General features: G+C 39.2%; 1 protein-coding gene across 1 annotated transcript in view; it reads left to right on the top strand.

The window, feature by feature from the left end:
• The window catches only part of cwf19l2 (CWF19 like cell cycle control factor 2), a 28,621-nt gene extending 17,636 nt beyond the window's left edge, over positions 1-10,985 (top strand). The window contains 9 exon segments of the mRNA XM_042487245.1: positions 432-530; positions 3,614-3,733; positions 4,309-4,446; positions 7,954-8,166; positions 8,771-8,887; positions 9,065-9,220; positions 9,328-9,408; positions 9,532-9,633; positions 10,226-10,985. Coding sequence (XP_042343179.1) covers positions 432-530; positions 3,614-3,733; positions 4,309-4,446; positions 7,954-8,166; positions 8,771-8,887; positions 9,065-9,220; positions 9,328-9,408; positions 9,532-9,633; positions 10,226-10,366 — 1,167 coding nt within the window. The 3' untranslated portion in view covers positions 10,367-10,985.
• Positions 10,986-13,953: the final 2,968 nt, after the last annotated feature.

The raw sequence follows: 13,953 nt of genomic DNA, 5'->3' as shown, positions 1-13,953 counted from the left end.
TCAAAGCCTTTTACCTGACGATTGTCAAAACATATTCTTAAGTTGAACTCAGAAAATAGTTAACTACATATTCAAATGCATCCTGTAAAACATTCACAGACAATACATTGCACACACCCATATAGTGTTTAAATGGTAATCTAATAACAGCTGTTAACCCTTTGAAACCAGGGCAAACTGACTTTACTTTCAATAATGTGGAAAGAAGTCAATCACCAACTTAGAAAAATTACCCCGAAATCTGAAAGAAATAAGTAGAAAGTACAAAAAAATTGATTGATTGACTGATAATAACGATGTTATCTACATTTTGAAATGGTAACATAAAAAGGCCGAGAAGACAGCAATATTGACTGATGTTTTTTTTTTTTGTTTGTTTCAAGTCTAAACATGTATGGTATAGTTTATATGTTTGTGTTTGTGTGTTTCAGGCCATGGTTGAGAAGCTGAAATCACAGCTGGACGCAGCACAGAAAGCCAAAGAGAGCCACACTGCCCGAAAGAAGCTACAAGAAACGGCTAAATCAAAGGTTTGTAAATACTTTATGCAAGTCTTACATGTTCAGTGTCGTAGTCATTGTTGAACTAATCTAACTTGTTTCCATGAAGGAAGATTAAATATTAGAAGCACCTTGTATTACGCCAAAATATAATCCAGCATTCAGTCACACCACGAAGTGCAGTCTCCAGAGATGCCATAAAGTTCAACTTCTCTATCAAACAGTTTCAATACTCTTTCTCCAAAAAAGGAAACAATGCGTTCAAAACAGATGGAATAAAAAAGAACTAAAAAAAAACACTTTTTTTCCTGGAAATAATTTTTCCCTGCCCCATTTCTTTCCTCTTTTCATCTGTCTCTCTGCTATCTAAATATTCGCTGTTTCATGAGAGCAGTTTTCCCCTGTGCTGATATCTATACGGCAATATTTCCCACAGATTTACTACATGTCCAAAACACACTGATACACACTTGACTAAAACACACTGCAGATTTTTACATGTGTAATTGCATACATTTCCAGATGCAGACACACCGTCCCACTCACTCAAAATCATGCATAGATATAACCTCATGCACACACAGGGCAGATATAGATCCAGAGACTAGCACATGGCCCTTAACCAGACACACACAAACACACCGAATCTTTCTCTGTCAGATTTATCTGCTTCTTTTTCCTCTCCCGTAGTCTAAATGCTAATCCAAACACTCAGGGCTATATTTTTTCTGAACTTCACACACACACACACACACACACAGCAGGTTACGGCAGCATCCATCTCTCTTACTGTGCAGGGAGGAAGAGTGACACACACACACACACACACACACACACACACACACACACACACACACACACACACACACTTGTCTTCAGATGAAACTAAGCTCTGCCGTTACGTCTGACTGCTTTTAAAAGGAATTTGTTTGTTTGAAGTCTCTTTATTCCTTGGCTCTTACATCTTGCTGCCTGTATGGAAGCGGCTCCTGTTTGGCATTTTAGAAGACCCTAATGGGAAACAAATGTCTGTCAGCATGCTGATGACACTGTCCTGCCCGGGGTCATTCAGAGTGTGCCCCCCCGTGTTTGTGTGTGAGAGAACAAGAAAGAGACAGATCGAGAGGGAGATTGTCGAGATTATACGTGCCATCCTGTCTATGTATTACACTACAAGCAATATATAGAAAGCAATGGCAGTGCCCTGACACCTCAGCACTGCTTTATCTCCTCTCTTTGGCATTACCAATGCCTTCTCTGGCCACACGCACATGCAGGCGCACACACACACACACACGTATATGCAGAAATAAATGGAGGCCTATTTCCGATATAAGCAGACTCCAGACAACTTTATAAACACATGGAAAGCTGGCTGTGATTATTTATATAACCTTTATTTTATCATTTGCAAATTAGGCCACATTCAACCCTACAAAGCCTGTCCTGTCTAAATTAGTAGACTGAGATGAATTTATCAAAACATTTCTGAGAAAATGTCATAATTCTTTTTAGTGCACTCATTAGCTGAGAGGCACTTCAGCTCTCTTAGAGATGGAGTGCTGTTGATTTGCACTCTTTGGAGATCCTTCCAGTCTGTCTTGTTATAGAAGACTTTTGGCTTGTCTTCACTATTCAGTGTTTTGACTCTTGCTGTCTGTCTGACTCATATTTTCACTGCATGCTGCGGAGCCTTGAAAGGCCTAACTGTGTCGAGTGGAGAAAGGGAAGATTCTCCTCTATCATTTTGTTTCTGACAGTCCAGTTTCATTTCTTGTGACTGCCTCCTATCCTCTCCGATACTCCCAACTTGCTCTTGTTTTTGGCTGTCTCTCTCTACCTGTCAGGTCCAAGTTCAATCTTTGTGCATCTCAAACTCCAGCTTCTCATAACAAGCAAACTTTTAGGTCGGGACGGGCGTGTGTTGACGGCTAAATTGGTAGAGTAGCAGCAGTTTTATCAGGTCATTCTACCTCGGATTTTTTTTTTTTTTTTTTTTTAACAGAAGTCACAATTTTTAACATTTTTCAAAGGTTCTCCAAGAAAAATACACCACTCTGTTAACTACAGAGAGAAACTGTACTGTAAATGACAGAGTTCCCATGGTTGTGGAAAACCAGGAAATGTCAGGGAATTTCACATTTTCCAGGCTTGGAAAAGTTATGAAATCAGTAAAAATCATTGGAAGTTGTGGAAAAATTACCACCTGAAATCTGAGCAAATATGCTTCATTTCTTTAAAAAAATGGGATGAAAGAAATCAGCAGCTTGTAAGAAATAATGACCAAAAAAAATTGCAAAAAAATTAGTTAAAAGGACAAGCAAAAAAAAAAAACCAAACAAACCACAAAACAATCAAGGAAATTATTTTTAAAAAGTGCTTAAAACTAATAATTCTGTAACAATTTTAATGATATAAATGAGAGCTGCTGGTGTACTGCTGCCTCGATCAGTGTTTTTTTTTTTTTTTTGTGGTATTGTGTGACTTTGGTGAATCAGGACCGACTCTTTAAAACGCCAGTCACTCAGTAACACAAACTATTAATCAATGCAGCGGTAGAGCAGAAGCTCCAGTGTTCAGCAAGTAAAAATTAATGTTTGTATTAAAGGAGTCTGGCTTTAAAGAGAGCAGAGATAAGTTTCAGATTCAGTTCAGTGCTCTGTCAGAAAGGACCGTTTGTTTTGGAAGTTCTGAGCATACAACTGGATAAATGAGACTTAATGTTCGTAAACGGATGTTTTGATACAGTTTTACTGTAGTAAAGCGCAGACCCAGTGACTTTTTTTAGTTTTTGGATTCATTGTTTACTGGGAAGGCATGCAAGAAAAAAGTGTGCTTCAGTGTAACATGGGATGAGTAATTATATTTAAAAGCTCATTAGGGGAGTGATGTTTTCTTTCCACTTGTAGCTTTAGGGCTCTCCATGTATCTATATGCAGCATCTCTGACCTGACATTTCCTTTATTCACTTGAGTATCTGTTAAATGCCAAAAGATGCATACCCCTACATACAAATATTTCAAATATTTGGGAATACTGTGTAGTTATATGCATTGCTATACAAAAACAAACAAAAGTGAAAATGTCCTGGCTTTGATTTGTAATGTTTTTAGGTCACAGGTGAAGACCAGGAAGTCCTGCTGTTCAGAACAGACCAATCAGGTCGCGCTTGGCCAGTCAATACCCCCTCGGGACCCCAGGAGCCCCACGGAGGACGACGAAAGAAGAAACCGGTAAGGAGGGAGGGATGATGGGTGGAAAGAAAGAAAAAAAAAAATGAAAGGAAAGCAGGGAGGGAAGTGGTTTCGATAAAATACATCTTGAACGCATCAGAAAGCCACCACTTAAGAAAACAACAACAGAGAGGATCCTGCACACTGTTGCAACCAGAAGAAAGAGGTGTTGAGAAAAAGGGGAGCAAATGAAAGTTTTTTTATCATGCTATTTGTTCCATGCAGTTTGGTATTCATCAGGGTGTGTAATGAGAGCAGGGACCCCACCTGACTCCTGAAATGTGTGTAACGTAAACCAAGCCCTCAAGTCCACTTTCTGTTTATGGTTATTATAAATTCATAAAGTCTCCTTTGTCTGTCTTGCCTTCTGTTTCCCTCAAGATCAGTCTTTCAGAGACTCTGTCATCCCCGCTTTAAAACTTGTGATTTTGAATGTGATTTGAATAGATTTAAAACATTGTTTTGTTTTGTTTGTTTTTTTACATTTGGAACACAATTTTAAGTGAATTTTCCTGTTTCACTACGTTGTCTATCTTTGTCCCTTTTTTCCCCCCTCTCTTTCCTTCTGCTGTTAGATTGAGACCCATGTTGATGGGGAGCGTGTGCGCTACTTCCAGGATGATGACAATGTGGGTCTGAAGGAGATGGTGCGGAGGGAGAAGATGAGCTGTGCACAGGATCAGAATGCTCTCTACTCTCGCATGGCTTCCAAGGTAAAAAAATGCTTCTCAGTGTACCCATGGCCATGGAAAACCTGGGATTTCACAATCACATTTCCCAGGCCTTAAAAAGTTATGAAATTGGTGAAAACCACTGAAAGTTTTGGAAAAGTCATGTAATTTTGTTGTGCGAAACAAAATTTTTACAATAATCTTTCGTGGATAACCGTACACCTTACAAATGATGGCAAATTTATTTTCTGTAGCTGTCAACCTAAGATAGCTCTAACATGCTTCAATGTGTGACGTGTGTTTACCATGAAGTACTTTTCTAAATTTTTCCACTGGTATTCTGTCTCTCTCTCCGTGTATGCCAGCTAGCTGAATATACAATTATTGGCAGGTAGGGCAAGGAAAAACAATACTATGGCTCCTTGAAAAGGATGGAAAACGGTTGAAATTTGGTCAGAGAAAATGAATGGGAACCCTGGCTAATTCATTCACTCATAGAACAACTTCATAGTGCTCCTGAAGGTCAAAAACTCCTGGAAACCTGGGAACTGGTGTTAGCACAAACAGTCAAACACTGTGTCAAACACTGTGTACATAACACCTAACTGTAACCAAACATAATCTATTATCCTTGTTCAGTTGGGTTTCCATTAGAGCTCAAAAAATAATCGAAATATTATCAAAATTGCAATATGGCCAAGTGCAATATCCAAATTGCAGGAGCTGTAATTTTTTGGTATAAAATTAAATTTGTCAAAACAAACCATTATAAATGAAGCATTGTGGTGGTTCACTGTTTTCTCTGTTGTGCTTTCTCTGACAACACATTCGAGTTAGCCAGAGAACTGTGTGCACCTGAAATGATGGCAGATGAGATCACAATTTATATTTTAAAAATCATCAAATCAAATCATGTGTTACTTTTGGTTGTATTTAAATGAGGTGGGAGATGAAACAGAGGGAGTTAGATCTTCTATCAATCAATTAAGCAATCAAATTTTATTCATATAGCACCTTACAATCAAATTGAATGCAATTCAAAGTTCTTTACAGTGTGATTGTAAAAATAAAACCAGAAAAACATTGAATAGTAAGATAAGTATAAAAGATTTTTAGTGTTCAGTTTACATTTGAAAGTTGTCTTTCAACATTTGCAGCTCCTCTCAGATCCTCCGGCAGGCTTTTCCAGTGTTTTGGAGCGTAATGGCTAAAAGCAGAATCACCAAAAGTTTTGGTTTGACTGTGGAACAGCTAAAAAAAGAGGAAGAGATCTTGGACTCGTTGGTGTAACTAATCCTTTAATTCAGTATTTGTCAGAACAAATTCAGAACTTTTATCCACTGCAGTGGATATACATTCATTTAGAATAATTTGTGGAGTGATTGTAATCAGTCTTTAAATGTGTATTTTACGGATTCAATCAGCTGTTTCAGAGCCACTGCTTTAGTCTCCATATACATACTGAAGGTTGCCATGTTTAACAAATTAAATGTGGTAAATAGATGGCACATCCCTACTGCAGTGTTATGAACCAGGTTAGCTGAGGGCAAGTAACAAAGTAGGACAGGGAAATGTACAAATCTTCCCAGGTGCAATATGTATGTATTTATGTAAAGGGTTGATAATGTCGTACTCTTAGGAAGAGGGAAAGACATTTAGGATTATTTCTGTCAGATTGGTATGCAGCATTTACCTCTGTGTCGTTATCCATTCCTCTCTCCTACTACTCTTACATTTCCTTGTCCCTCTTTCTGCGACTCTCTCTTCCACAGTGTGCTTGAAATAGATGTACAGCAGCAGATGGGTACTGGCAGGTTGTGGTGTGTGTGTCAGTCTATCAGCAGTTTTACAGACTGCACTTTTCCATGAGCAGAGACACATTTTCCTTGTCCCCTTTTCTCTTTTCTTCTTGTTTACTTCTTCTCTCCCTGTAGGCAGAAATATGACAACAAGTAGTGTGAAAATCCTACTGACAGGTGTGTGTGTGTGTGCGTGTGCGTGTGCGTGCATGGGTGCGTGCATGCGTGCGCGCACGGTAAAAGGAAGCATTCATAAACAAAGGGGTTTGGAGGAGTTGCTATGGCAATAAACAAAAAAAGACACGCTTTAGCTCTGTCCATGTTTTTCGTTTCCTGAACTCTCACTCACTCACTTTGCCTCACTAATGCACGCGCACACAAAATATGCACGCACAGTCCCTTACCCTTACTCATATATTGCGTACACATGCATGCGTATAAAAATATAGATATGTACTGCACCTCCAAAGAGGGACACTAAAAATACATCTACAGTTACCATGGCAGGGCTTCTATAAATACCAGTTTTATCCATTGGTCAGAGACAAAGTCTGTTAGCAGACTAGCATTGTCTGGAGATTTATTGTATCCTATTTTTTTCATAAAACATGAATACTAAGCCAGACATGTCAAGCCCTTCGACTCTCCTGCTACGTGCTGAATTCACACTCTAAAATTTAAATTGCATTTAGCACGTGTCAATCGAACATATAGTTGGACAGCACAGATGTTTTTTACAGCCATATTTTGTCTAATTAATCCACATGTATGTGCGATGCTTTGTGGGTGTGCATGAAAATAAACCTGTCTGCTCTCAGACAAATGCAGCATGTGCTGCTGTACACTTAGGTGCAGTCCAATTGCGCACCCTCACTCCTACACACACACACACACACACACACACACACACACACACACACACACACACACACACACACACACACACACACACACACACACCCCCCCACTCCCTCCCTCCTACACTGTCACTAAACTAATCCAAATTTCACTCTCACTCACACACTCACTCCTACACAGCGAGTCATGCACACACACTTCAGCCTTGCTTGCCTCTCGCTCTCTCACATGCACACAGATTCCAACCTGTTGCCTGGTCGCCATGGTGACAAGACTCAGACGTAGAAACACCAGAGTCGATACTCGGCATCCTGCCTTACTCTGTTAACACACACCAGAGACACACTTGCATACAGGGCAGTTGAGTGCATCTCTCTCTCTCTCTCTCTCTCTCTCTCTCTTCTCTCATCTCTCTCTCTCTCTCTCTCTCTCTCTCTCTCTCTCTCTCTCTCTCTCTCTCTCTCTCTCTCTCTCTCTCACACTCACACACACACAAAATATGGCATGGAAACGGCACAGACGGTAACATTGCGTCAGCACCTACATACACCATTTAATAGAGCTACCACCCAGTTTCTAAGGACAGTCAATATTTGCAGTGGATTTCTTTCCTGTTTTGAGATGTGCCAGTGCAGACACCTTTTTGTTTTATGCCCGGAATAAAAAGTGAAAGCTACATTTAGTCTCGTTATCAATAAACAGTATCCATAACATACTTGAATACGCCACGTATACATACAAGCGTGTTCCCTAATCATTTTTTTGGGAGAAAATCCACCAGTTTTGGCCAAGAATGATAACACACTACTCACAATTTCTCTCTTCTTCCCTGTCTCCTCTTTTGTCCCCCTCGTCTCCGTCATCACCACTTCCACTCCACACAATTCTCCAGATGATGGGGAAGACAGACGGTGACAACTACACGCTGGATGACATGTTTGTGTCGAGTGCAGCGCAGCGGGAGGGCGAGGGCAGGGAGGAGGAGAGGATGAGGAGCAGAGCCATCGTGGAGAGTAGGAGGCTGGCTGCCTCCATGGATAAATGCCAGCACTGCTTCAGCAGCCAACAGCTCCAGAAGCACCTCATTGTGGCAATAGGGAGCAAGGTAAGGCCTCCTGAATTTTACGACATGGAAGTCACTTGTTGCTTCATTTATTATTATGTCAACAATTTTGTCAATCAAAGTAATTTGTCAAGCAGAAATGCAAATCATATACTGTTTCATGCCTCTCAAATATGGTATTTGCAGATTTTCTCCTAAAATAGGGCTGATTGGACTGATTATTATTTTTAATATCACCTCACCTTTTTGCAATTAGCTGATTGATCATGTAGTCTATAAAATGTCAGACAATTGACAGTTTGAAATTAGTACATTTTTCCTAAAAGTGTTGTCTTTACCCAAATCCCAAATATATTCAGTTTACAGTCATAGAAGAAAAGGACATAAAAAATACAGTTTATAAGTTGAAAACAGAGATTTTTTTTTTTTGGAAAGACTCTAAATGAATGATTATTAAAATGGTTGCCAATTGAATTTTCTGTCAATTGCAAAAATAGATTGATGGACTAATTATTGCAACTACAAATTGATAAACTTTAGGTTTTAGACTGTTGGTCAGAAAACAAAAAAAACTTTAAAAAAAAATAGATTGATGCAATCCTGAATTTTCTCAGTACAGTGTGTATGTTTGCCATCTTGTGTCCAGGTGTATCTTAGCCTGCCTGCGGGAGTGTCGATGACAGAGGGCCACTGTCACATCTGTCCTCTCCAGCATCACTGCTCTGCCACAGGACTGGATGAGGATGTGTGGTCAGAAATGCAGGTTAGCGCTCTAAGTCTGAAGTCTGAAGTGACAGCTTCCAACTATATGGCTGTTGTTTAACAGCAGTGGTAGATATAATCAGCACCACACGCTGCTTTCATCTTCAGTATTAACCTCAAACAAAAATGATGAAAATTTACATTTGGGTTCACTTCTGTGCTACTTTGCTGTCCTCAGCTGTTCCGCCGTACTTTGGTGCGTATGTTTGAGTCCCAGGAGCTGGACTGTGTGTTCATGGAAACTCACATGAACCCACGCAAAAGACAACACATGGTCCTAGAGTGCATCCCACTACCCAGAGAACTGGGCGATATGGCACCTATTTACTTTAAGGTCTGTCTGTGACTATATGTTGACTCATCATTCTGATTAAGTTCATTTTTTAAGTTCAAAGTATTTTAGGGACAGATTTGAGCTGTGTGGTGTCTGTGTGCCTTCAGAAAGCTATCATGGAGTGTGATGAGGAATGGGCCATGAACAAGAAGGTTGTCGACCTCTCTTCGAAAGACATCCGCCATGCTGTATGCCCTCTTTTTACTGTCTTTCTATCAGTCATTTTTTCACTCATTTCTGTAATATTTCTGGTTTTGTCTGGCTCTCTGATCCTTGTAAATTGGTGTTAATTGTTTGTGAATGCCTTATAGGTTCCTCGAGGTCTCCCCTACTTTGCTGTAGACTTTGGCCTCCAGGGAGGGTTTGCTCATGTCATTGAAAATGAACAGAAGTTCCCCCATTACTTTGGCAAGGTCAGTGTGTGCATAAAGGCTATTGTACTTGGTGCATCATTATGTGTTCATCTTTTTTAGTAAGTGAAAGTCATTCTCTTTTAGTTCCAGGAGTTTCACAAAACTTGTGCATGTGGTGATGTGATAAAGATGCATTAATGACGTGAAAAATGCAGTGATACATTTTTTCTATTTACCGACCTAGAGTAGTTATACCAGGCATGTCTTAAGTCCGGCCTCAGAGTATACTATATGTGGTCTGCCACACGATATTGGTAAATCGAGCAAGATCAGCATTTGTTCAGTTTTTTTGCAACAGCTTCACCAGTGAGGGCCACCGCTTTCTTTCAAACCTTTTTCAGCTAATTATGAAACAGCTGTTTAATCTGTATTTTTTTAGTAACCAATATAATGCGAGAAGCAACTGGTCCCCAAATTTTTTCCATCATCTAATCTGGCCCCCATTCGAAAAGGCTTGGACACCCCTGAGCTATACTTTAGTGTCGTGCCAATGTTGCTTCAAATGATCTTTGGAAGGATTTTTTTTTTTTTTAATTTTAGAGTAATTTTACAGCAATATATCAATATGACCAAATGCCTCTTGCCCTCACAGGAAGTGGTAGGAGGCATGATGGACTTGGAGCCGCGACGTTGGAGAAAATTTATCAGAGAGAACTTTGATGACCAGAGGAAAAAAGTCCTACAGTTTGCGCAGTGGTGGAAACCGTACGACTGCACCAAGACTGAGGGCTAGCTGGACATACGAGCAGAAAAGGGTATACTTTGCTGAATAGTGAAGATTACACACACACACACACACACACACAAACACTGTGGTGCAGACACTTTGCACCTACTTATTCAAAATTTAATGGAAAATTCATTTTAAAGGTTTTAATATGAGAACCTTTTTTTTATTCAAATAAAAAGTCAAATAAAAAACTACTTTGATTCAAGTATTTCGTTTTCTGAAGGTATTTCAGCATCAAATCAGACTCTTGGGAATGCCTTTGTTTTAGCTTTTTTTTTTAACCAGCATGCAAATATACAATAGCATTTGAAACAAATACAATGTGACTTTATTGAGAAATTCTCTCACTTCATGCCACATATACGACAAGGTTAGTGGATTGGGGCATATATCTGAAGCAGTGTCTCGCGGCCAAGACCTAAATTTGGTGTCATGCCTGTGTGTCATACCCCCTTTTTTGTAACGCTTCTCTTGCCAGTGCTGCCCTTTCCTGCTCTACGGCCCTGGCATTTCATTTCTTACTCTGTGGCCTTTTCATCCTTTCCAGCTGTAGCTTAATTCTAGGTTTCAGTGTCATCACAGCCACATATCGATGTGTATACACGAGCAATCAGACACCTTGCCCTGGCATGTGACCTCATCTCTTTTTACGTTTATATTTTATTTTGGCTATTGGCTCTTTGATTAGCTCATCTCTTCAGAGAACCACCTTATTTCCAGATGTCATCTCAGACACCATGTGGTGCATGGCTGCAGCTGGTTAGTTCGAATTTTGTGTGAGTCATGAAAGAGATAAAGTTCATTTGCTGTTTATTGCAATATCTATGTATGTGGTCACGAGGGAAAAGTCCTAAGAATCAGGATTTCCACACTCTTATATGCTGTCTGACCCGACTGTTCTCCATAATGAATTCACTCTTATCAAAAACCTAAAGGAGACGATATCAGGGAGAGTCGGCGTAGATCCAACAGGTAGATTCTGTAGTCATTAATATCTTAATATACATAGGATAATGTGTTAATTTAATCATCATTTGTGGTAAAATGTAAACCCCCAATATTTGGGTCTCTCTCTTTATATGGTTTCTGACTGCCTCTTGTGATTTAAATATATATTGGAAAGTATTTCTAACTTACACAGAAAATAATGGACCATCACCCTGCACTATTTTTTCAATCCACATGAGTGAAATGTTGGCTCTCACTATCTCTTCAACACTTTTAACGCTTGGGCCCTTTCATTAACATAATTATTAGCATGCACCTCAGTTTGCATTATCTCAGTGTCACACTGCATGAGAGCCCTTGCTTAAAGTAAAGTTTTTTGAGTGTGAACAGGCACATCAGTGACACTCAACTTGGATGGGATGCTAGATGGCTCACGGCCCAATTTGCAAGTCATGCTGAGAATAAATTGATTACAAAAAAAAGAAAAGAAAAAGGCAAAGTCTGCACACTAGATTATGCTCCTGTGAATCTTTAATATAATTTCTAACGATGTGATGTTTCAAACTACTTGCTCTTCATCAAATAAGTTAACAATTCAGACACACACCTTAAAAGTACTATGCCAGGTCACCTGGTACTCAGTAGGCTTACATTCATAAATACATGAAGAAAAAAACATTAATAGATAACATATTGATCTTTTGGCATGATATTCAGGTTCTGATTGACCCTTGTTTACTGTACACTCAGCTTGCATTTGAAACTAGTGCTTTTTCACATCATTTTGCTAGCGATTTTGTAGTACTGTACGCTGGGGTTATGTGTATATATGTAGATATTTAAATTTATCTGTATATGTGTATATACACATTTTTGCAAATTTATCTTTCTTTTTTCTTGTCATCACATTTCTAATCCACATTTTGTTAAGATGTTAACTATTAATAATCAACAATCTCTTGTCCAGCACCTCTCTTGTGTGCACTTTTCTGATTTTTTTGTGAGAATAAATTGATATACACTGGGATTTTTTGTACTTAAAATGTAAATGAAGCACCTGAGAGCATAGACAAAACCCATCAAAATACAGTAGAGCTTGTTTATCCAAAAAAAAAAGTGCCTACAAACAGAGGTCCGAGCTAAACCCAGATTGTCTTCAAATTGTAGAAATGACCTCAGGTACACCTGACCTAATGAGTGCATGTGCCTTTTGGTAAAGATGAGTGAGGACAGTGAACATCAAAAGGTTTAAAACAGGCAATTAATTTATTATATATTATGATGTATATTATGAATGCTTGTTTATTATGTGGCCCCTTGCCCCCTTGTCATTTTTCAAATTTGGGGACCCTGGGCAAAGCAAGTTGAGTATCAATACATGATGAGAGCAGGGAGGAGGTCCTTTAGTTGGACGATCCAGGCTTCTGTCACTGTCAACACGGACATAGGGGCATGGACATGATCAATTTCCTTGAGGAGGAGGAAGAGTTGTGTTTTGTTATTATTTATTATTATTATACCGTCACCTTGGTAAGACCTGTTTCATTGTAAAGATCAGCAAGCCATGGCGACCATAGTGTCTCTGCTGCTAGGCAGTCAATGGACTGTGGATTATTTATTGTTATATGTGCATCAGAGAGCCACCTCCATCATAAGTCAGCAGTAATTCAGTTTGTCCACTACCTCTGTTGCCCACCGCTTGAACACGATGTAACTGCTGAAAATAAATACCACAATCTAAATTCAAAGGTCGATCTTAATGTGATCGTTATCAGGAAATTCAACTGAATCCGTCGTGCAGGTTTTTAGTGTAGCACCACAACATGCAATTTGTTACTCTTTAACCTGATTTGTACCTTTGAAATTGTCCCTTGGGATGCTACAGCAGGTTATTTCTATCATGCAAGTGACAGAGAGGGCCAGGTTCATGGTTAATAGCTGCAGAGTGGCGTGGAGTGATGTATGGTTATGGCCAATTACATCGGCTGGGGGCAGATTTATGACCGAGACAGCCGTCTTACTCTCTCTCCCTGTCTCTGACACACACACACACACACACACACACACACACACACACACACACACCAGAGTTATTTTGCAACACTCCCTGTATCATGCTGTTTCAGCCTCTGTAGCTTTTTTTTCATTCACTTATTTGCTTGCTCTGCCTCAGGTTCACTCATCTCATCATAATTGTTTCATATTCTCTTTTATATTTCAAGCACTCATTCTTTGTCAATCAAAGGCAGGAGATACATATTTGACAGAAAGATGAGGCAATAATAAGGGAGACATGATGCATTTACTTGAGAAAGAAAAATCTGCTTGTTTTTTTAGCAAGTTTATTATTGTGTTTTTCTCAGAAAAACAAGATGCGGATTTATTTTCCATGAAAATTTTTCTCAGATTTCTCAGGTAATAATCTTGTTAATTAAACAAAGAGAGCAGTTTTTTTCATGTGAATGCATTATGCTTCCATAAATAATACAATTTTTTTGGTGTCACAAAATCAAAACTGATGTGTTTGCCAATACTGACACAAAAAACACAGAAGAACTAAGATTTCTGAAAGCTCTAGTGAGAGGTACACAGTATTAAAATGCTTGAGTTGTATGTGTCTCTGTGTGTTGTGTGGCAGGCAG

This window comes from Plectropomus leopardus, chromosome 5 (genome assembly GCF_008729295.1).
Source record: "Plectropomus leopardus isolate mb chromosome 5, YSFRI_Pleo_2.0, whole genome shotgun sequence".
NCBI classification, from domain to species: domain Eukaryota; kingdom Metazoa; phylum Chordata; class Actinopteri; order Perciformes; family Serranidae; genus Plectropomus; species Plectropomus leopardus.
Note: the sequence above shows the minus strand (reverse complement) of the source record. Positions and strands in the feature narration are given on the sequence as shown.